The sequence below is a fragment of the Stylophora pistillata genome, chromosome 5 (assembly GCF_964205215.1).
Source record: "Stylophora pistillata chromosome 5, jaStyPist1.2, whole genome shotgun sequence".
NCBI classification, from domain to species: Eukaryota; Metazoa; Cnidaria; class Anthozoa; order Scleractinia; family Pocilloporidae; genus Stylophora; species Stylophora pistillata.
In genome coordinates this window covers 1,291,973-1,314,476 of record NC_142523.1, presented here as the reverse complement: position 1 = coordinate 1,314,476, position 22,504 = coordinate 1,291,973, and the positions used below count along the sequence as shown (strand labels likewise).

At 39.2% G+C, this 22,504-nt stretch overlaps 3 protein-coding genes and 1 pseudogene across 4 annotated transcripts; 3 read left to right on the top strand and 1 right to left on the bottom strand.

Moving 5' to 3' along the window:
* Window positions 1-37: 37 nt before the first annotated feature.
* On the top strand, window positions 38-847 carry LOC111330764 (silk gland factor 3-like; annotated as a pseudogene).
* Window positions 848-995: 148 nt separating this feature from the next.
* On the top strand, window positions 996-4,372 carry LOC111330763 (POU domain, class 3, transcription factor 2-B). The gene is made up of 2 exons (XM_088762206.1): window positions 996-1,778; window positions 3,427-4,372. The coding sequence occupies exons 1-2, from the start codon at window positions 1,514-1,516 to the stop codon at window positions 3,966-3,968; spliced, it is 807 nt and encodes a 268-aa protein (XP_088618332.1). The 5' UTR covers window positions 996-1,513; the 3' UTR covers window positions 3,969-4,372.
* A 2,727-nt stretch (window positions 4,373-7,099) lies between these two features.
* On the top strand, window positions 7,100-10,577 carry LOC111330804 (growth hormone secretagogue receptor type 1-like). The gene has a single exon (XM_022935758.2). It carries the CDS (start codon window positions 7,814-7,816, stop codon window positions 8,741-8,743), a length of 930 nt encoding a protein of 309 aa, XP_022791493.2. The 5' UTR covers window positions 7,100-7,813; the 3' UTR covers window positions 8,744-10,577.
* A 2,709-nt stretch (window positions 10,578-13,286) lies between these two features.
* LOC111330797 (constitutive coactivator of PPAR-gamma-like protein 1 homolog) lies at window positions 13,287-22,428 on the bottom strand. Of its 2 annotated transcripts, none has more exons than XM_022935749.2 (7): window positions 21,521-22,428; window positions 20,384-20,618; window positions 19,736-19,842; window positions 18,916-19,243; window positions 17,424-17,931; window positions 16,448-16,775; window positions 13,287-15,761 (listed from the first exon to the last, which is right to left on the bottom strand). In XM_022935749.2, exons 1-7 carry the CDS (start codon window positions 22,298-22,300, stop codon window positions 14,700-14,702), a joined length of 3,348 nt encoding a protein of 1,115 aa, XP_022791484.2. In that variant the 5' UTR covers window positions 22,301-22,428; the 3' UTR covers window positions 13,287-14,699. The 2 variants fall into 2 exon arrangements, with proteins under 2 accessions (XP_022791484.2, XP_022791485.2); XM_022935750.2 differs by having other exon boundaries at window positions 17,424-17,928.
* Between the last annotated feature and the right edge of the window lie 76 nt (window positions 22,429-22,504).

The window sequence follows — 22,504 nt, the reverse complement described above, 5'->3', positions numbered from 1 at the left end:
TATCATGGAAGATAACGCTGACAGACGCTTTGGCGATTCGCTCGGTAAATGATAATTAATTTATTCCTTTCATTGCACTGATAGTAACTTAAGTGTGTGGAAGGCTGTAACAATGTTCACCCAAGACGGCAATCCAACATCGGACGACCTTGAGCAATTCGCAAAGGAATTTAAACAACGAAGAATCAAACTTCGTTTCTCGCAGACCGAGGTGGGTCTAGCGCTTGGATCCCTCTACGGCAATGTGTTTAGCCAGACTACAATCTGCCGCTTCGAGGCCTTGCAGCTGAGTTTCAAAAACATGTGTAAGCTTAAGCCTCTGTTGATGAGGTGGCTTGAAGAAGCAGATACTGAAAGGCCTTTTAATAGCGAGATCGAGAAGTTGGAAGCTAGGCGAAAACGAAAGAAGAGGACATCGATCGAGGTTTCTGTCAAAAGTGTCTTGGAGAACGAGTTTTGCGCAAACCCGAAACCATCTGCTGTTGAAATAGGCATTCTGGCCACAAATCTCGGCATCGATAAAGAGGTTATTCGAGTGTGGTTTTGCAACAGACGACAGAAAGAGAAAAGATTAACTTCAGAAGAAACCAAGGAACACGGAAATCACTGCGACAGTGGACAATTTACGGAGGGAGCAATGCATGTGATGATATGACATCTTTAGCGTAATTGCTGGTGCTTAATCGCACATCTGGGACGCATTTTTGTCTTAGTCCTAAGTTTTTATAAGCGTTGTCGGTGTGTTTTAAATAGCACAGTCCTCCTTTGTTCCTTTTTACACCTAATCCAGCTAACTTTCACTTTAAACTTGTAAAAATATTAAAACAATAATTAAAAAAAAAAACAAGTAAATAGCACTACATATTATCACAGTATGAGAAGATGAGTATCTCTGTTATATTTGTACGGAAAAGCAAGAGTGATATGTACTTGATGTTTTAGACTGGATGACCGTTCGCCATTTTAATAATAAGCATATTTCAGTAATCAAGACTAGGGTTTCTTTTCGATTTCAGTTCTATACGTCAACGAATCGGCTTAGGGGACAGCTCAGGACGAAATCTCAACATGTATAATTTAAAAAGAGACGAAGAGGTAAATTTTTGGTTGGAATGAAATAATTACTAAGTAGCACAGTCAAAAATCGTTCTGCTCAGGAAACTGTAGGGCATCGTCGACACCGTGGTTGACACCCAAGAACTAGTTCGAATCGGACCACGTGCAAAAAAAATGCTACTACAGACATAAACACCACGCTAAGTTATCTTGTCTAACATCTCGCTAATTGCTTCAGTGAGAAAAAAATATATATTGATATTTTTAGGAAAGAATGATTGCCTGATCAAAAGCAAATTTTTCAATTTCAAGTTCGAGAGTAGTGCAGAAGCAGAATAGGAAGAAGTTTTGTTGTTTCAGAGGTGTCGAATTCTGAAGTCGGCTATTCCGATACCTTATCTTATCGAATGTGTCACGCAATACCCGCTCTGTCCTTCGCTTTTGATAATAGAACAGCATGGTGGAATCCGAAAGTGCTAGTGTCGCCACTGACCGAAGTGACACCTTGGAGAAAGACGTAGAGTGTCTTTTGAACCGAGCTAACTTACAAAAACATAGAGAAGCTTTTATCCGCTCTGGAGTTGTGAAGGTGAAGGATTTTCTCGACTTAGGAGACGACAAGCTAACCGAGATTGGTCTTACACAGATGGAAGTGCAAAATCTTAGAGGAAATCTTCATGAGATCCAAGCAGAATCAAAGGAAGGAAACAGCGATTATACGGGTAACTTGATTTCTTCTTTAGAAAATAATGTGTTATTTAGATTTTGGCAAGGTTTAGCCAACTTAATTAAATACACAACTCGATAAGCAGTCTTTTCGTTTCGCAGTCCGCCATTTTGAAAATGTATCGAAAATGGCGCCAATTACATTGTTTATCTTTTTCTTGAGGGAATCGAGTGTCATCTATTTCCGCACAACGTGATGCTTGAAATATTTGTTGTCTATAAATTCAAAGCAGACGACAAACGTTTTTGTGGAGGAAAACTTGATTTGAGGAGAATCACGCAAATCGCACACTTCGTTTTTTGCCTCGAAAACCCTTGAAACATGTTACTTGAAGAGAGTTTTCATCTCTGTGCTATATTTTTAGGTTCGAATGTCAGATTTCGGTCGCTGCACAACGCTGGAATCGTATTAACAATTGTTAGTGCGGAACGGGGTGGCTGAGACATTACGAACTTTCTGCTTTGGGTTGTGGAGCACAATATGTTTCCAGCTCTGTTGCTTATTTCCTCGGTGAATCAACACATCTATTCGACATCAGTTGTTGGCAAAATATTAACACCAAAGAAATAGTAGTAGCATTTAAACTTCTTTGTCTCACCATGCAGAATAAACAAATTACAGTAGGGCTGATGTGATCACGATGAAAGGAACACACACATGAAAAAAATTTCTTTACAACTACGTACTGCTATGGCTAAGTGACTGGCAGACAGCCAAAACACTAATTAAGAGGAACACTAAATGTCCGGAAGTTCATTATTTTTGATAAATCAGAGGAATCCATGGAAGGCAGCTAATTTAAAATGCTGTATGTCAATGAGGGAGTGTTGAGCAATCCTGAAGAGCCTTCCAGATTGCAAAGCCAACCCTTTGGGGTATTCTTGAGCATTGGAAAAGCCCTGACTTTGTGACAGTAGTGTAGTATTGAGTGTTCAAAACTGGTATAATATTGTTTATATAATACCCCACTACATGCTGGGGGCAATGTGCCAGGAGAGATCTGCCATTTTGTATATTTCATGTACATTACATGCACATGTTTTCATCAATAGCCAAGTTTATACATACAGCAGAGCAAAATGTAGTATTAAATGTTAGCCCTTCTGGCCTCGTTCTCCAGTACAAAATTCAAAAGAATACATTATCTCAAGTGAGGCCAGAAGGGCTAATTTAAATTTAAACAAAAGAGTATTAATCCGGCAGCCATTTATGAGGTGGTCTATGGTTTCACTCTCCGTGCCCACAAAAAATTCAAGCTTTAGATCTTTGACAGTAAACCCTTTGACTCCTAGAAATGATAAACATAGTAAGTAAAAACTTTATTTAGAGTCATTTACATGTTGGTATGATTGATAAACTAGGGGATCACTTGCCACTTTGTAAGTGTCATTTTACACTTTGGATTAGCATAAACCAATTGTTAGATAAACAGTGGAACCTCAATTTAATGAACCTGTATAATAACAAAGTCCTCAGTATAACAAATGATACTTCAGTTTCAGCCTGGCTAAAGTTACAGTGAAATGTATGTCACAGAACCTCAATATAATGAACCAATTTCCCCACTCCCTTGGCACTTCGTTAAATCAAAGTTCCACTGTATGAGACAGTGAATTTATCGCAATATTCAACTCTTATTTCAGAAACGTCAGTGGACAACACAGAGTTTAGTTTGCAAGATGAAGATGCACCAACATCGGTTGATTTAGAAGAGTTTGCTAGGGAATTTAAACAACGACGAATCAAGCTGCATTTCACACAAGCTGATGTTGGCCTTGCTCTGGGGAAAATGTATGGCAGCATGTTTAGCCAGACTCACATCTGTCGCTTTGAGGCTCTGCAATTGAGTTTTAAGAACATGTGTAAACTCAAGCCCTTACTGATGAGGTGGTTAGAAGAGGCTGATAACAATAGAAGTTCTACAAGCAATGGCAATCCACTGGAAACTCAGGGAAGAAAGCGAAAGAAGAGAACATCAATTGACGTCACTGTCAAAAATGTGCTGGAGAAACACTTTTCTTCCAATCCCAAACCATCCTCACAAGAAGTGGAAGGGCTCGCAGAAAACCTTGGAATTGATAAAGAAGTTGTGCGAGTGTGGTTCTGTAACAGGAGGCAGAAAGAGAAGCGCTTGATTGCAGCCATCCCTGGAGAAGAGGAAGGCCAACAACTTGAATCACAGTGACTCACTTTTATTCCAGAGAGTATTATTATCCTTCAGCTTGATTGCAGCAGTCACTGGAGAAGAGGAAGGCCAACAACTTGAATCACAATGACTCACTTTTATTCCAGAGAGTATCATTATCCTTCAGCCATCTTTAACATGCTTTCAGTTTCTATATCATACACCATGGAACTGTGCAAAAACTTTTCATAGTTTTTTTTTTTTTTTTTTCAGCTGTATGTATCTCTGATCGTTTCGTTTAGTCTGCTAGAGGAACAATGATTTGTTTAGAAAAGTAAATTTGTATTCTGATTTTCACGAAGTTTAAATTTCTTGTTTATATTTTAATTCAGATGAATCGCTGTATCCTAATTGTACTTTCTTCAACATTGTTATAGTGAATAAAATTTCATATTTGAAGAAGATTCGCAGCAGGTAACACAAGCATTTTACTACACATCAGGAAACCCATGCCAGGTCCAAAATTATGAGAGATCTCAAAGATAGGGAACCTAAAGTTAGAGCACCCTTAGATCCTGGAAGCTGAATGTACACAGCCAGGTAACCCATTCTGTTGAGGATAAATAGGATATGTCCATGCCCTACTAAGGCACCTAAACATCCCCCTTTGGCATTTGACCATTGTCCATAACTGGGGAGTGGAGAATTTGACAAAAGGCCTTCTTGGGGAAAGGGATTATGAACCAGAAGTGTCAAGTATTTCCAGTAGAATACACATTTTGTTTTTTGTCATGGAGGAAGTCTGAGGCAAATAAATAATATTCACTTCATAGAATGATGCTTGTGAGCAAAAACACCTGATAGCAGTGCCGAAAAATTGGTTTATTGGGAGGGGCATTTGACCATCAAATGTGGCTTTTGGGAAGGGTAATGAATGCAATTTTGTTCCTAGGGAGGGTAAGAATCTTCAGAAGTTGGAGTGCTGAGGGAGAAGGGGGTGTTAAACCATAAGTCAAGGAAAGGAGATTTACAGCTGTACTGAGATGTTGCTTGTTATACACTGACTTTTTTGAAAAATTTTAGGAAATGTTGATCCCATTAAAGATTGTGGTAGGTTAGTCCTTCTATAGTCCTGTCGCCCACTTTGTTTGCAATGTTATTATGTTGTTCATGAAACTGTATGACCAGATTACAATGGTTGTTGTTGTTTTAGCATTGGTGAGATGGACCGAGATGGCTATGGATGAATTTCTCTAGCCCTCCTTAGGGTCATAAGAATGCCATGATCAGAAAATGCCTTGCCCAGGAAAAGAGGTACAGAGTTGGAAACTTCAGTTCTTGAGGTTAAAGAAATATAAATCAAATCTAATTGTTCTCTAGTAACTTGTTGGCCTCTGACAGCAATATAGTCCTCTCTGAACAATATATACAGTAGCTCTTCTGTTCTGGCTCCAATTCTGTCCCATCAACCCTTGAACACCCAAGATGCATTTGGTGCCCTTCCCTCCTAAAAACCCTACCACAAATAATATACAGATTTAGCCAAGCCTAAAAGCAGAGCTCCCAAGCTCGTAATATTAATGATAATATAAAAGATGTGCCTTTGCCAAGACTCGCCTGAGTCAGCCCTGCCTTCGTTTTGATAGTCTACCTTACCCGTGCAATCTGAGGGCACGTAGGTAAGTACGCTCGGTCAGTCACGTGACAGCCAAACGAAGAGAGGTTGACCATATTCCATGGGTATGGGGCTCTGCCCCACGCGCGCGAAGCGTGCGTGGCAGCCCCGCAAGAAAAACTTGGTGTTGCTTGAGATGACATCCTCAGATCTGATGAATATGTTCATTCTCGTCACCCATTTATGTACCAACAGTACAAAGAGAAATTTCATTGAAATAATGTCTGGTTGTTACTGAGCTAATGAAAGAATGGGCAAAGGAAGAATTGATAACATGAACAAATTGGAGACGTGCAAACAGAGAGAATTAAAGAAAAGTGCTTTAAAGTTATGAATGCGGTTCATTTTCTTAAAGCAAACTGTGGTGCCGCGTCGGTGATGGTGGTTGTGGTGGGGGGGGGGGGGGCGGGGGAAGGGGGTAGGGGGTAGGGTTATTCCAAGATGATTTGCAGATTTTATCAATTGAGTTGATAATGTAAATTAGCGACCGTAAAGAGTTTCTGAAAGTGATGTTTCGAGCGTTAGCCCTTTCTCAGAGCGAAGTTAGTTGATTATTCTTGTATCATGAAATTCATTAAAGGTAGTTTTAAGTCCATGCGAGTTTATTTACTCTTCTTGTTTTACGTAGTATTTCTTTTAATTTTTAGTTTCTTTTTCATTTCGTGTTTCCTCAACTGGCACGATCAGTGGATATTTTATGAAAAAATAAGAAGACTCATTCTCTCTTTAAATAATTTGATGAGTACATGTTCACGCGTTTATTATCGCTGATGATCTTTGTTTTCAGTGATCAAACTGTTTTACCTTCTGGCATCATGATTTCAACGTATACTTTTCAGTTTGTAGATATTGTTTACAAAAACCAATACGCTTCTTCGAGAGGCACATCCTTCAGATATAATCATAAATCGCTTCAGTTCCATGTAAAGATTCTTTTGATTTGTTCAAAAATTCGCAAAATTACCTACATAGTAATATCTCAACTCACGTAAATTCAAGGAGAATATTGGTTTCCTAATCAATTTTTGATTAAAAACACTTTTGCAATTGATTAATTTCCTAGAAAGCTTTCTAATTTTGATACCTCCCTCTTTCACGAATGGATGTAAATGTGTTTTGGAAACTGACTGTTTCATTTTTGCGGGCGAAATAAAATACAATATGTATGTACCTGCCTCACGTATTACTGTGTTTCAAAATTTATTGAAAACATACATAAATGAAAATTCTACGTTGTACCAGGGGGTAACAGCTGAATTTTTTTCTCTCAAGGATCTCCAACAAAGAGACTTCTTTTCAATGTACTTCTTTTAAGGGTCATTGGTGTGCATGTTTTCCTTTTTGGTTGTTTTGTTTTTTTTTTTAATACGTAATTGTTACGTGATGTAAGACCTATTCCTCCGCTAAAATAATACTTAAAAAAAATTGACAACAACAGTAGGTAGAAATATATCAAAGAAACGTAAACATTCTAATTTGAATTTTCTTTTTCGTCACCTTTTCTTATTAGGCAGAATTTATTGACAGTACTTGAAAAAATTAAATAGTATTGAAGAAACGTGATAATTTTTTCTTGTCATGTGAAACCGAATTTCTCGACGCAACTTAGTTTTGCATTTTGGGGTTAAATAACAGTTGAATAAGGTTATCTTCGTATCTCCTCATCGTAACATAGACTTTCCTTATAGTGCAAGAGTACTCAACATCTGGAGTGATCTCTAAGTTTTAGTTGCAATAACAGTTCACCGCGAAAAGACACTTCCATGTTTTGACAACAACGTCAATAGCTCGTGATAGAGCCTTTAAACTCAGAAGTTATTATAACTGTTTGATTTGTCTTTCCTTCATATGAAAAACAAAAGAAGTACAGGCAAGCAATTTCATTGGCTGCGCAAATCGCCCGAGGCGGATGTTGATTACATTATGATGTGAACTGCTGTCTTGAGAGATATGAAAGATAGCCTGATTTTCAAGAATAATCAATGCAAACAATTAATATATTTTTGAAAACAGCCATTTAGAGTTTGATGACTTGTCATAATACTCTCAGGTTTGGACGAGTCTGCTGGGTTGGATAACGTTTCAGCCGAAGAGGAAATCAACATTATAAAAGAAATAACCAAAGTGCGATTCAGTCAAGAATAAGCTCAGATCTTGAAGAGAGCAAAAGGAATAAGAATGCTTACAGAGAAAATTTGAAACAACTTCGAAGCAAATCTTAGCCACAGAAATGTCTTTTAATGACACAGACTGCACAGTTTATTGTAACTCCAACTATGTTCCCTCAACTCGCCTGGAAAAGTCTCCATCAGGCCTAGATACCTCAGAAGTGAAAGGTCTTGCAGCTGTTAACGCGGCAGCAAGCATTGTCGGTGCCGTGGGCAATCTTTTGGTGTGTTTTGTTGTGACGAAATTCCGTTTTCTAGGAAGGCCGAAAGCAGAACTCTTCATCGCCAGCTTAGCCGTGGCGGATTTATTGGTTTGTGTGTTTGCTCAGCCAATGTACGTTTTGTTCCTTTATGACCTGTTACCCACCCAGCTAAACATGATCAGAACAGCGGTGACCTGGATTTCAACGCTGGTCTCCGTCAGCCATCTATTTACCATTTCAGTGGAGCGTTTTCTATCGCTGTACTTCCTTCACCGACACAGTTTCTTCATCAGGGATCACACTATCTGGAAATCAATTGTTTTCACATGGCTCTTAGCAGTAAGCTTTGGGGCGCCGGCATCAACTCTGAGAAAAGCGCGTCACATTGCACAATACTATGTAATTGCAGTCTTGTTAATTATGCCTGTTTTATACGCCGGACTATTTTACATTGTGCGACTTCAACAGCAACGAATTAGGAAACAAATACCAGCGAAAAAACTTTCTAATTCCCAAAAAAGCTTCACAAAAGAGCGAAGGACTCTCCACAAGATAGCCGTGGTCGTTGGGGCATTTTATGTCTGCATTACACCGCTCATCGTTCTACCGTTTTTCTTCAGCGTAGGGGCGTCGCCGGCTGTGGTCAAGAACGCCAAACGCGCCTTTCCCTGGGTCAACACCGTGGCGCTATGTAATAGTTCTTTAAACCCATATGTCTATTACTGGAGAAGTTGGCAATTTAGGTTGGTGATCGACAAGATACTGCGAAGAATAATAGAAAAGAAATGAACGTGCCACTGGAAAAGAAAACGACATCAGAATCAAACAGGATGAACCGTCAAACGTCATGATGCGATACTTTTTTCATATTCAGAAACTCACGTCAAAACAAGATGTTAACGAAAATTTTATGCAGAGTCGCGTGCTATCTCAAGTATTATATTAATGATAAAAAAAAAGAAGCGCAGGAGGTGGCATGTGGTAGTCTGCCGAAACCTTTGATTGTCTTTTGTCAAAAGTGCGGCTTTTGATAGCTGCACACGGCGATGAAATCTCGCGGATTTGTGTTGTTAAAAATTAATGACATTAAGCTTCCGAAAGTCATTTAAAACTTGAGAGATAAGTTTGTATGTACGTGATTTGAATACAGAATCATGCATACGAAAGAGCCAACTTGTCAGCAGAAATATTAGCATCTAATGGATTTTTTTTTTTTAATATTTGTTGTCTTACTGGCGTTAGATCTTAAACCCCTGTAGAACATGTATTTTTATAATAAAGTTCGCGTTTGAATCAGAATCATTCCTTTTGAATATGTTCAGAAATTTGCGTAAACTATGTTTATCTTTATTTATTCAACCTTTATTCAAAGATTTTTAGTCCTGCAAAGGGTTTGCCATCACGCAAGACATCTAAATAAATTAGGAAATTTCATTGAAAGGCAAAACGGATTAAAAAAAAAGTAACACAACATCAGTTTTATACAATATTAAAAAGATAACATTAAATAAAACACTCAAATAAGGCCTTTTTAAAAGGATCTGCGGACTTAATATTAACAAAATCGTTCGATAATGCGTTCCAGTCCTTCAAAGTTCTACAAAAAAAACCTATTTTCTATAAGTCTCGGTATGTGGCTGTAGTTCGATAAACTTGTTCTGAGACTTTCTGAAATGCCTGCTACGTTTCTTAAGATAGTTTGTGAGGGCCAGGCCGCCATCACTACGAATTGCTTTGTTGAACAAGGTTAGCCACGAGATTGTTCTTCGTACCTCCAGGGGTATTCAGTTTAAATCATTCAATAAATTTGTGACTGTTCCTGGTTCCCGTGTGTAGCAGTTTTTAAAGAAGTGCGCAACTCTTCTTTGCACCCCCTCAATCTGTTTGACATGTTTAGGATAGGATAGGATAGGATAACTTTATTTATACACGGTTTTTCCGTCAGTTGATTTAGTTAATTCTATACTAGAAACCTATCTATCTAACTACAATAGTACTTTGATAACAACAATTCAAATACAAGAAATAAATTAAAAAAAAAAAAAAAAAAAAAAAGGTGTGGGTCCCAAACCGAGCTGGCGTATTCCAAGTGAGGCCTCACAAGGGCTTTGTAGGCCGCCTCTTTCGCGCCTTTGGGGCAGCTGCTTAGATTGCGTCGGAGAAAACCAAGTGATTGGTTGGCCTTCATGACTTTGTTATTTACATGCTGGCCCCCAATCGAGGTTTCTGGACAATTCTACGCCTAGATAGGAGTGGCGGGTGACTGAGTCTAAAGCTTTTCCTATAAGGACGTAACTCAACAGGATTTTGCTTCCTCGATATTGTTAAGACGTGGAATTTGTCGGGGTTAAAGGCCCATTTTCATCCGAGATCCTTTGCAGTCGTTTGTTTTTGTTTTGGAATCGCGCTATTGTTAAATGGCGAACTCTGATAGTCATTCACAAACACTGTTAAAAAGAAAAACAAAGATTTGGTGAAGAACACAGTAAACAAATTTGCAGCTAAATATTTGAGACTGAAAAATCATAAATCGAGTCTGTGTATAAAACTTGTACAAAGCTTACTTGATGTTGAAGGAAATTGTTCGGCTTCAACACTAAATAAAATATAAACAAATAACCAATATTGGCCAAAACTGATTTACTTTACGCATTTCAATTATAGAATAATGACTTGTACAAATGAGATCGCTTACATACATATCTCAGGATCTCAAGTAAAAATCAGTCAAATAATTATTGTCACCTCGAAAAAATCTCCCCGAAGTCTCTAGTTCCATCGTAGGAACAATGCAATAACATTTCTGCAAAAGCACTGTCTGTAGTGTTACCGAAACCCATTGTTGTTTTCCTTGCCCTCCATAAATCATACACAGACTCTCGAAGTCGAATAGCCTTTGCCGAGCCGGGCAGACCCGGCCTTCCTCTAGACCGCTTCTTCGGCGGCATCAACTTTTCAAATGACGTTTTTTACCGTCATACATGTAAGAATTAAAAACTATTTACTGATATGGATACTACGATAGTTTGTTGTTCGCACATGATTCAAGATGGAACTTTGAAAGCCCTAATTAGTAAGATGGAATAAGATATCAAAGCGATTCCGCAACTTCGAGGAAAATAGCTTATTTTTCATGTATGAAGAATGATCTCTGCGCGCAAGGCATCTCTGTTGAAAATGGGTCTTTAAGTTTCATTTTCCATTTCTAAGACCATTCCTGAAGTGCTGTTAGATCTAACTGCAGTTTAGTGGCATCATTATGGGACTTAATAGTGCTATAGATCAAAGTATCACCAGCAAAAAGACGCATCCTACAGGTACAATTTTCTCCGAGGAAAAACAAGAGGGGGTCAAGAACCGTTCCCTGAGAGACCCCCGAGAGAACTGGTACTTCCGGAGAATTGTACCCATCAACGACAACTGACTGGCTTCGGCACGTAAGCCATTGTGTCAGCCAGGTGTTAAGAATACCACGTATGCCATAGTAGCGTAGTTTCAATAGGAGGCACTGGTGCGGAACCGAGTCGAAAGCTTTCGAAAAATCCACGATAAGGCGGATTCATGCTGACGTCATTATTTACATTTTTGCTCATTCGCATACGGCTTTGCGTAAAGAAGGAAGCATGTTAGATACAAATTGACTTCTGGCAGCTAAAGAGCTAGAAAACCTCAGTACATGGTGAGATTTTTAGCTCTTTGGGTGTAATATTCAAGGAGAAATAGTCCATCAAAAACTGCAAAATTTCTGGGTAGCAAAAGCGCTAATGAGCTCATACATTCTATGTAAAATTTTGAGTTTTTAAACCCGTGTTTCACAAAAAGTATTCAATGCATCAGGCTCGTATTCATTAGCCGAGGTAATCGTACTTTGACCTTTCAATATTCAGAACTGATTTATTTTTAGCTCCATCAGAAACTTAATTGCTTATGCTAATGAGGCAAATATTGTAAACAAGGATTCCCCTATTAAATCAGTTTGTTCACCTTTATCATGGGAACGAACAATTTCTTCCACTGTACAAATTAACTTGGTTTCACTTGAACTTGGAACTTGTACTCCCAAATAGCTATAGGCTAACGCTGGGAGATATAGAATAACTAATTTGTAGTGCTGATAATCAACGATAAATATGTGAAGTCTAAAAGAAACAATAAATGTAAATAGTTCAAAATCTTTTCAGGTGGTTCGGGGTCTTCATGTTCTAAATGTCCCTTATGGCTAATGATTTAAAAGAAGTAATGTTCTTAGCTTGGACTGTTTGAGTTGACAGTTTATTCCATACCCGAACAGTTCGTATAAACGGAGAATAACTGTGCGCCAAAACACTTGTGTGGGGCTGGAGCATGGCATGTTGGATCCTTGGTCTAGGAGCTGGTTGGATAGAAGGTGGGAATTCAAGATCTATGAGATTATTTTTGATTTTATAAAAAAAGAGTGACTTGGGCCAGCAAACGTCTGAATTCCAAGGAGTCCCAACCAAGTTGATTTACAAGATCTTGTGAGTTTGTAGATCTCTTGTAATTGTGTGCGACGAAACGAGCAGCCCGTCGCAGGACTTTTTCGATAGTTTCAGTGTCCCTGTTTGAGTGTGGATTCCAGGCATTGCTTGCATATTCTAGTAGAGGTCGAATAATTGTTTTGTAGGCTCTTTCTTTGACTTCGGGCGTATACGGTTGTAAAGTCCGTTTGACCAGCCCGAGAGCCCTATTGGCTTTGTTGGAAGGTTTGTCACAGTGTTCTTTCCAATTTAGCTTGAAAATTTTTAACGAAAGCCGTGTCGATAGTTGACCAGTAATTGACTTAAATCAAGATGGGACATCATTTCGTGAAAAATAATGTTCCATAATTTTACAGGAAACCGACTAAGAGAGATCGGTCGGTAAGAGTTATTTATGTATGAATTGTCGTATCCGGCCGAGGTGACATGATGGTGAAGACAGATCGCAAATTTTGCATATGAGTTAAATTCAGCAATAGTGGAGAAAAGGAAGTAACAAAGGATAGACAAAATTAATTTTTTTGAAGTCAAGATAACAGTTCAAGGAAGTGGGGGGTCAATTCTTGATAGCGTCTATCGCGAAGTTCTTTAGCCCATGAATTCCACAACCAGCAAGGGCTCCTTTCTCATAAAGCCCCTGTAACTTCATAAGCCCGATGTCGTATTTATAGATATATAAAACTACGGAAATATGATATGTGTTCCCTCAAGCACTATTCCATCCTGTTTCTTCCCCTGACATATTTACCGTTTGAACTTTAAATCTGTCAAAGTGGAAAAAAGAAAAACAGCGTAGGAATGAGTGAACAACGGGAAAAATTCTAAGTGGGTAATTCAATACGAAAACACGTTTAATAAAAAAAGTTAATTTCAATCCAGTTGTAAGTTAATAACAAAACCCTGAGAAGTCAGTAGCACATAAATTCCATTGACAACTGAATGTAAAATCGCGCCTTTTTACCTCTCGCTGTGGACTGTCCGCAATTTCCTTGACAAACTGACCAACCCACCCCTCCTTTCTTGTACTAGCACTGGCTTCCACACTCTAACCAGTTTTAAACTGCAACTAACAGATTAAAAGGACTTCTTTTTTTACCACAGAAACATAACGTGCCCTTTGACAACTCTTTTACGGCAATATCACCAATTTCTGTGCCAATACAACAATATGGCAAAACGAATAGCAACATAATTAATTCAGGCTATAGTATTAATTTCGTGATTGGAAGGAAAAATTCTAATTTTTTCGACAGATTCCCAGTAAGAGCCATATCATATCTTTTCAAAACTTGCCTACATTTGGTTTGTGGGTTAGCCGGCCAGTTTTTCGTTCTTTTCTGCACCAATAATAAACCGCTGTGCCATCATTCTTGATGTGAAAAAGATTGGAAAACCAAAATTATTATGTAAACGTTGAAATGCTTACCACTGGCAAGATAAATCTACAGAATATCATGAAACTGTTTAGTATTCAATTCTCTGATCATGGAAAAGAAAACTGCGTCAAAGCCCAACTTAGAAAAAAGGTAAACAGAGCGCATAATTATGACCAAACGTCTGTGGTCAATACGAAGTATTGCACATTTCATGAAATATTTATCCTTATCGTATGTAACAGGTTTCGAAACCTCGTTCCGTAAGCAGCTTCCGAGGGTGAAATAAGCAGCAAGGACCTTTAGCAAACCACGACGAGGACGGCAACGAGGACGTGGCAAAATAAAAGATCTAACTGGTTGAATATAACCAGCACGTGTGTTTAAAACTTTGTACATTTCTTAGCCGTCCTCTGCAAAACAACAACGAGAAATCACCAAAATTTGCGTCGTCAGCAAACGGAAGCCGCGACGGCTATGCTGATATTGAGGCGTGGCACCGTAAGAAACGGTCAACACATGCAGCCATTTTCGAAATTCCAACTAAAAATAGAAATTCATTTTTCAATTTATGTCTTCTTTGGCGTTGCCGTCTTGACTGCTAAAGGTCCCTTATAGTGCCCGTTTAAGTGACAGTAAGGCGAAACCCAAACACGAGAGCCTGCTTGCGGGCTCAACAGAGAGCGGTAACAGGACTTACAGGTGGCGATAACCGACTTTTACGGAAACCCCTGATTTCACCTTAAAATAAATGGTACATTAAAGAGATACGAGTTAACATGAGTGGATTGGCAGGAAAATATCGTCGCTAAAGCAGGTTTTGTCTCAATCGAGCACGAAATGAGATTAGCGAACTCGACTATGATTGTTAGTTCAAGGAGGTGGCTGCTGCTGTTGCTGTTGCTGTTTTTCCCACCACCAACCTCTTCCTTTTCCACCAGAGTCAACAATTTCTGGTTGCACACTAAATGGAGGCATTTCTCCATCCATCCCAACACTCACTCCCCGACCCCCCCTCCCTAAGCTTGCAGGGATGTCGCCGGGTTTGGCCAGGATAATTGGAACCTGACTACCAGGTGCTTTGTCGAGACCTGATCCTGCTGGTAGACCTGTCATCTCTGGGGAGTGTGAACTGTACGGCTGCCCGTTAAACTGCATCTGTGGGGACTGAGGCACGCCAGGTATCTGTCCAGGCAGATTATGTGCATGTAATGCTCCGTGCACTGGAAGTCCTGTGGCTAATCCATCCGTAACGAGCGCCTCTATGTCATTTCCGCCATCACCCCGTCCGCGATTCATGATGGGAATGTCATTCCCACCATCTCCTCCCTCTCGAACCTGAGTAATATTTGTCGTCTTCTTTGGTTTTGCTGGTTGTTCCACGTAACCAATGCTTCTGTCATATTCTTTATCAACTTCCACTGCCCAAGTCACATTTCGGGTACCAGCACCTCCGCCGCGTTTTCCACGGGTACCCCAAAGACTCCCACGGCCCCGTCTGCCAGGTCTGCCCATCTCCACGCTAGATGGACCTCCAACCACGATGCGATCCCTATCGCTGTAGCCACGCCCTGCTTTGTTACCTGACCAGCGAGCAATAGGAACACCTGCCACTTCTAGCTGGCCTCCCAGACCAGATACGGGTTGCTTGCTGTTTGGGCCGCGCCCACGCCTCAGGTTTGTGCCCATCGCTTGCATGTGATGTGGGATATTGGCTCCAGCTGGAAAGAAGTTCGGCATCGGAACACTTTGAAGAGCTGGCGGTACAGGGCCAAAAGTAAAAGGCACCGGTGTGGGGAGCAAACCGTCGCCGCGATGACCTGGAAAATGTGGCAACAATCCGACAGATGGCAACCCAGGGTTAAGACTGAAGTCTTGAGGTAAACCTTCAGTGATGCACCATCTCATTCTCTGGAGCTTTTCTACTCGTCCGCTCTGAAAACGAAGAGAATAAAGATGACTGTTTTCTTCAAGACAAATTTTGATTCTGGGATTCTTAGTTCAGCAGGTTAGCTCTACCAACGAGACAAGTGGCCAGATGAAAAAGCGGCAATCACCGGCTAGATTTGTGGCCGGAGATCGCTCTGTAAAGCACAACGTGCACTTCTGAGGTTACCTATCTTCAATCGTTCGATACCGAACGCTATCGTCTTTTTGAAAAGATTTTAATATGTGCCTGACTAACCTGAGTGTTAGTGACACTTCGTCAAGTAAATTGATTGAAATGAAACGTTTTTTTGAGTACTTTTTATCGAGACTTCTTACCGTTTTGTACGTCCACCATTTTGTAGACAGGAAGCTTAGTAACCTCGCATTCTAGCTTTGAGGCACCATCTTTTACATTTCACCAGCACACCTAATTCCTTAGCTGAAACCCTGACTAACCTTGGGGCCAATGTATCTCTCACAATTTCAGAGTTAATTAGTGCATAGATCATTGTAAAGGCATAATGTTGGAGGTATGATAACCTTACAGCAATACCAAACAGAAAGTAGCATATAAATATCTCCAGTTAAAAGATACTCGAAATTTTGAAGAAAGAAAACTCTTGACTGGATTATTTAACATCAAGACCAAACCATTTCTCTCTAAAGCTAAAACATTTGTGGTTTTGCTGTACCTTTCCATCACACAGTTCAAGAAGCGAGGCATTTTCCGTCACCATTAGATACTTGCTGTGGAAGAGTTTACCATCAAAGTAATTCCAAGGACAAACAAGTTCCCAAGGAATGGGAACCGCACAAGCATCATTGGCAAAAATGGCAGCTTGAACGCCGCGCATAAAAATGGAAGCAAGCTGGACGGCACGCGCGTCTACACGTTGGAGCTTTATCTCTCTCAAGTTTGTAGCATTGCACTCTGTTGTTAAATGAGGAGACAGGGATTGGGCAAGGAAAGCATCCAGCTCTCGCGCTGACAACACCATACGACCGTGTGACATGAGATATCTGACACAAGAAAAGAAGACGCACGTAAACATCAGCATTGAATATCACTTCTAGAAAAATACTTTCAGACTGACATTTAACCTTGAACCCTTAGACCAGCATGCATACTCTTCCTACAGCACTTGACAAGGAGGATTTAGCTAAAAAATCAAGAGCTTTTCAAGTTTGCGATCATTTTCCTTATTTTTGTGTGGACAAATTAGATCTCCAAGTCACTCTTAGGGGTTTAGGAGTTAACTATTTACCCACAGATAGAAACTGTTTGCAAACAGTGATAAACCAAATAGATGTGGCTATTTTTTCCCAAAATCGTTTCTTCCAAAGTTATTTTGAAGCATAAGAAAACTCTGATTTGGTTTGATTTGTGCTCAGATCTCCAAGTCTAACAACCTCTAGAAAGGAACCGATACCCTTTGTCTCACGGAATCTTTAACCCTTTACAACCCAACATCAGTATCTGAGTTCTCCATACTGTTCTCTATTCATTTCCTGTGGTTACCTGAAACGAAAATTTGTCAAACAATCAAGAGCATCTTGAGTTTGCAGTCATTTTCTTTCTTCTCATGATCTTGAAGTTTGATTCAGGGGTGAAATGTTGGGAGAAAGTGGATGCTTATCAGTATTAAGAGATTAAAGGGCTAAAATTACCTTAAAACACAGCACAGGATAACCAATCTCTTAGGCACAATAACCGTCTGAGTCATACTGGGTGTGTCGCTCATCATACACGACAAGAAAGCCTTGAGCCTGTTGTTGTCTGCTGCAGCTCCTTTGCTGAACCACAGTCTTTCAATTGGTGGCACATCCCAGTCAAGTACTAATGGTTCCACAATGTCAGGATCATCTAACCTCCTGCCACCATAGACACACCATTCCTTGACTGCTAAGGTGCTTAGATCAGCTCCTCCATCCTTCCTCTTGGAGGCTATGTCAAACAAGATTCCATAGACCCTCTGACGTACTTTACGAAAGAGCAGTGCCGAGGGCATTCGGTCAGGTGACTGCTCATCTTCAATAGTTGTGTCAACTGTGATCTCTGCTTTGGTAAGAACTTGATAAACTGTTTCTATCATTCTCCCATTTTGAAGAAGCTGTAGAGTGACATCCAGCACACGCTGTGACAGACCTGGGATTGCTCCTTTAAATGTGGGCTCTTCTATGATAAGAACATGAAAATTACAAGGACAGTCCATCAGCATGTGTCTGTGAAAGTTGATATTTATCTCACCACTTTGCACCTCACTAAATATCCACCATCAGTCACATCTACTTCAGTGTATAATTGTTAATTAATGACATTCCTCCAGATAAATGACAAAAAATTAGTTATAACATAACCAAAGTAAACCATGCACTATGATTGGTCAATTCAGCATCCACCATTTGCCCATGGGTGTACACTGCTAATGTGAACAAAGACTATTTTTCTGCGTGAGCTTGTTTTTCTGGTCATGTAAGATTTGTTAAATAAAAGAAAACTCTTTTGCAACAATGTATCAATGTTATGTTATAAAACAAATGGTAAATGCCACAGAGTACACCATTGAGTTATGGATGCACTTAGGAGGTTTGCTAAGCACTCAAGAAACTAGAGTTGCACTTGACTATCGCCTCACACGACTCTTACACTTCTTTTGCGCTTAGCAACTTCTCGCATGCCTCCATAACTTAAATCACTCACTGGCCTTAACCATTTGTGAAATATGAATCATAAATAAACCTCATCCCCCATCCTCACAAGTTAAGGTCAGGCAGGATATTTGTACGATTTAATCACAAGCAAGCATCCCAAGCAAAATAAAAGTAGGGCTACATCGGAAGACTCAAAGTTGTATAATCTTAATCACCTATAAAACCATTCCATTATATTTTTCATACAAAAAAAAAAAACACCATTTTGACCCTCTAAAGTTTGCCTCAACCTTGAGTTGGTGGAAGCACCCAACTACAGTAGTAAATGAGTTTGAATCTTGTGGAAGCCTGAATCATTCCAGACTTCTTTTCTGCAATTTCTTAAATCACAGTCTAGAAGTAAGGATTATTTTTTTACTTGATTTAAAACAGGCAGGTCAGATAAAATTTATTTCATCAAATAATTTTAATGACTATTTTGTCACATCACAGACAAAAGTAAACTTACCTCTTTCCTTAATGTTGTCATTAGAGGGTGTGTGATTAGCAGCTCCTTTCCCAGCTTTGCACATCATTGGTGATGTTTCAGACGAGGAGGGTGGGGTAGGGAGCACTGATGATGGTGATACTGAGGGATGGGTCAGCAAGGAGCCTTCATGGTTAGGTGAAAGGGGTGGCATGGTAACTTGTAAGTCTTGGGGGTCCCCTGGGGGTGACAATGGTAATGTCTGCATGACAGATGCTTCGGGGGAGTCTTGAACTTGAAGTGTGGATAAATTCTGCTGTATATCGGTGATATCTGGAATTTGCTTTGTGTTGTCATTGTTTTGTGGTAGCTAAACAAAAGTAAAAGAGTGTAAAATGACAAACTTTTAAGAAAGTCCACAAATACTGTAAAATCCAGCCTACACATAATGAACTTGCACTTAAAAGCCCACAAGACGCAAAACAAACTATATTGCAATTTTGGTTGACGCACACAGATAAAGTCCAACTATTGGGTCAAACATCAACCATAATTCCTCAAACCAAATTCAGAGGAGTAAAAACAAATCTTTTGGCCAACAGGATTTCAAATAAAGCAATTTTTTATTTGCTCATAAAGTTTGATTTATGAAAATTTTGACATTTGTTACCAGGTCAATCTTCACAGGTTCTATCCATCCAAAACAGACGGACAGGTGTTGGTTGATACTTATTCTTTTAGACAAACTCTTTCAATTCAAATGTCAAACCTGACATGAGCTTACAGTTTCTGTCAGTTTAGTTTGTCTAATGTGAAGTTTGATGTTTGAACTGGGTCAAAGAACCAATAGAACTCTACTTACAATGACTGCTGTGTTTTTTTGTGGTGGAGTAGCAGGTTTTGGAACAAACTGGTGCTGTTGCCAGTGTTGCCACATCTTTTGATACTGGTATTCATTTTGTTTGCGGCCTGTATGAAAACAGAAAAATAACGGTTAAATATTCTGTAAACCTTACCAGTCCTAATTTCATGACAAAACCATTTGATTACCTTTTAATATCATGGGTGACAAATTATGTTCACAACCATAATTGTTTTTACTGGTTATTCTATCGAAAACCGAGAACATAAAGAAGAATATAGTTTTAGTTTAAAGCACACGTTGTTAAAGTTCGCAATTTTCTGAGTTTCTTCACAAAAAATACCTTTCGAATTATTCGTGCCTGTTAATAATTTTTGGCCGCTTCTTTTAATTTTGTAACTTCTTTATGTCTTAAATCTCATCTTGGCTCTGATCGAGATACAAGAGATGTTACCACTGCAATTTTGTAATTTCACATGCGAAATTAAAAATTAACGCTGAAATTTTGTGCCAAAATTAAGGAGCAATTTGTCACCTATGATATTTATACTGATTACCACTCAAAAAGCAGAACATTGTGAGCTTGGAAGAATGCTAGGTTTACATAACATAAGCATCCTGTAAACATTTCACTGCCACCGCCATTACCTGGGCCGATATCAGGAGACTGCGCCACACTTTCCTCTGTTTCAGGACTTGAATAATGTTCCACTGACTTCCTGAGTTTTTCAGTGATATCTGCCAGGTCAACATTTTCTGATCGGAAGACTTGACGTGCAATCCATGGAAGGTTTGACACATCTGCTAGATTCCTTACAAAATTAATTACACTAGAAATGATGATGTCATTTGCTGGGAAGATGGGCTGATGCTTTTCCTTGACCTGAAAATTGTGACAGATTAGCATTTAATAAAAATCAATAATCAAGAGAAGAATGATGCTCTAGAAATATCCAACCCTCTAAATCCTAACATCAGTACTCATATTCTCCACACTGTTCTCTGTACATTTACTGTGGAATGAAAGGAGAATTTGGTTGACAATCAGAAGCTTCTCAAATTGGTGATCATTTCCTTTATTCTCAGGACCTTTAAATTTGATGGGAAGGTGATACTGTTTAGAGAAATTAAAACCCTGTTACTCTTGAGAATTTAAGGGTTGATATTGTTTGTTTTTTTAACTCTTAAGATCAGATTTTAATTAACCATTCTGGTAGTGATAAACATTTCCTACTCAGAATTTTGTAGGGTCATAACTTGTTGTCTGATAAACATGCTGATGGCAAGGACTTCACTGTAAATAAATCTTGACCACACTATATCATTGTCATAAAATACTGTATCCACACAAATGTCCTCTGCTGATCCCCCAAATTTTTCACATTGATATTTCATGAATGAATTTTTTTTATGGTCAAAGATGTAGCCATATAGTGATCATTTTCACGTTTCTCATAACCTTTTTATTGGATTTTAAGAGAATAATAAAGGGGGAAAGTGTGATAGACACTTGAAAATGAATCAAAGATTTTCAATGAAATAACTCTTGGCTGCAAGGGAATTTCATTTTAAACACAGTAATTGTAATAGATAGCTTTTAAAATATCAATAACTTATTAAAGAAACTGACTGATGTTAGAAAGAGTCAACTCAAGCTTCATCCAAAGGAAAAAATTGAAAACTTGCCACTAAAGTTATTATTTTGAAAATTTCACCAGGGTTCTACTAATAAATTACATTCAGTTATTTAATAAATCATTCATGAAATTAAAAATCAAGACTAACCTGAACTTTTGCTAAAGGATGATCTGGACCTAAAAGATTCCAATAAAATGAACCAAGGTTGTCTTCTGGAATAAAAGACGTACCTAGCAAACTAGCGAACAATCCTAGACGATCGTGGTGCAGTTTCAGTTCGTCGAGGACTGCTTCTCGGTGGAATCGCATCGTTGTAATGTCTTTCTTGGAAAATTTAATGTGATCGGCGGAAAAATAATTCGGAACGTCAAAGAGAAGAAAATCTGCATGATGGCTGATGACACCGTCTAATCCTTCCCCTTGGCAATAAGTCGCCATCTCTTTATGGAGATCGTCCATAGAGGTATACACAGAGACTCCACAGCTAAGGAATGCCAGTCGAAGGCACGTGTCCACAACGGGTGGCGGAAAATATAGTCTTTTTCCAGGATAACAACTAAATTTCATGACATGACTGAGGATTTGCCTTGTTAACTGTCTTTTTTCTTTTTGATTTTTGATCCATTGATGCAACTTAGAGGAATCGCCTTCGCCATCGAAGTAAATCACAATTTCGATATTCTGCTGACGGAATGATCTTGTGAAGTTCTCAACATTTCGTAACATTTCATTCCACTGTCCTCCACAAACCCAATCTATGGTGGGTCCATAAAGATGTTTTAAACAGCTCCTTGCGTCGACAAGTAAAACCGGCGGCTTGCTTGTGTTGGTCACTTTTTTTCCATGAAGAACAGCTTTCAGATCAACTTGATCGCAGGCTGTTGGACAGTTTGCTTCGACGTACTCCTGTAATCCTTGGATACCCATCTTAACTCAATGTTTCTAAAGAGAATTTCCCGCAAATTCAACCCCTACGTGGATGAAACATAAAGTTATTCTGTGCCATGTATCTAACACGTGTTCTACACCGCCATATTACACTGCCCTTGCTAAGAAGTCTGGGAGGAGGAATAGTTGAGCGAACGGCCCGGGTATTGATGGGATTCATTTTCGAGCCCAGTGTTCTTACAA

Coding starts and splice junctions, on each gene's coding strand:
- LOC111330763 (XM_088762206.1), top strand. CDS start 1,514: ATGGTGGAATCCGAAAGTGCTAGTGTCGCCACTGACCGAAGTGACACC. Junction 1,779..3,426: donor AGGAAACAGCGATTATACGG/GTAACTTGATTT, acceptor CTCTTATTTCAG/AAACGTCAGTGGACAACACA.
- LOC111330804 (XM_022935758.2), top strand. CDS start 7,814: ATGTCTTTTAATGACACAGACTGCACAGTTTATTGTAACTCCAACTAT.
- LOC111330797 (XM_022935749.2), bottom strand. CDS start 22,300: ATGGGTATCCAAGGATTACAGGAGTACGTCGAAGCAAACTGTCCAACA. Junction 19,244..19,735: donor AAAAAAACACAGCAGTCATT/GTAAGTAGAGTT, acceptor ACTTTTGTTTAG/CTACCACAAAACAATGACAA. Junction 17,932..18,915: donor TGACAACATTAAGGAAAGAG/GTAAGTTTACTT, acceptor TTCTTATCATAG/AAGAGCCCACATTTAAAGGA.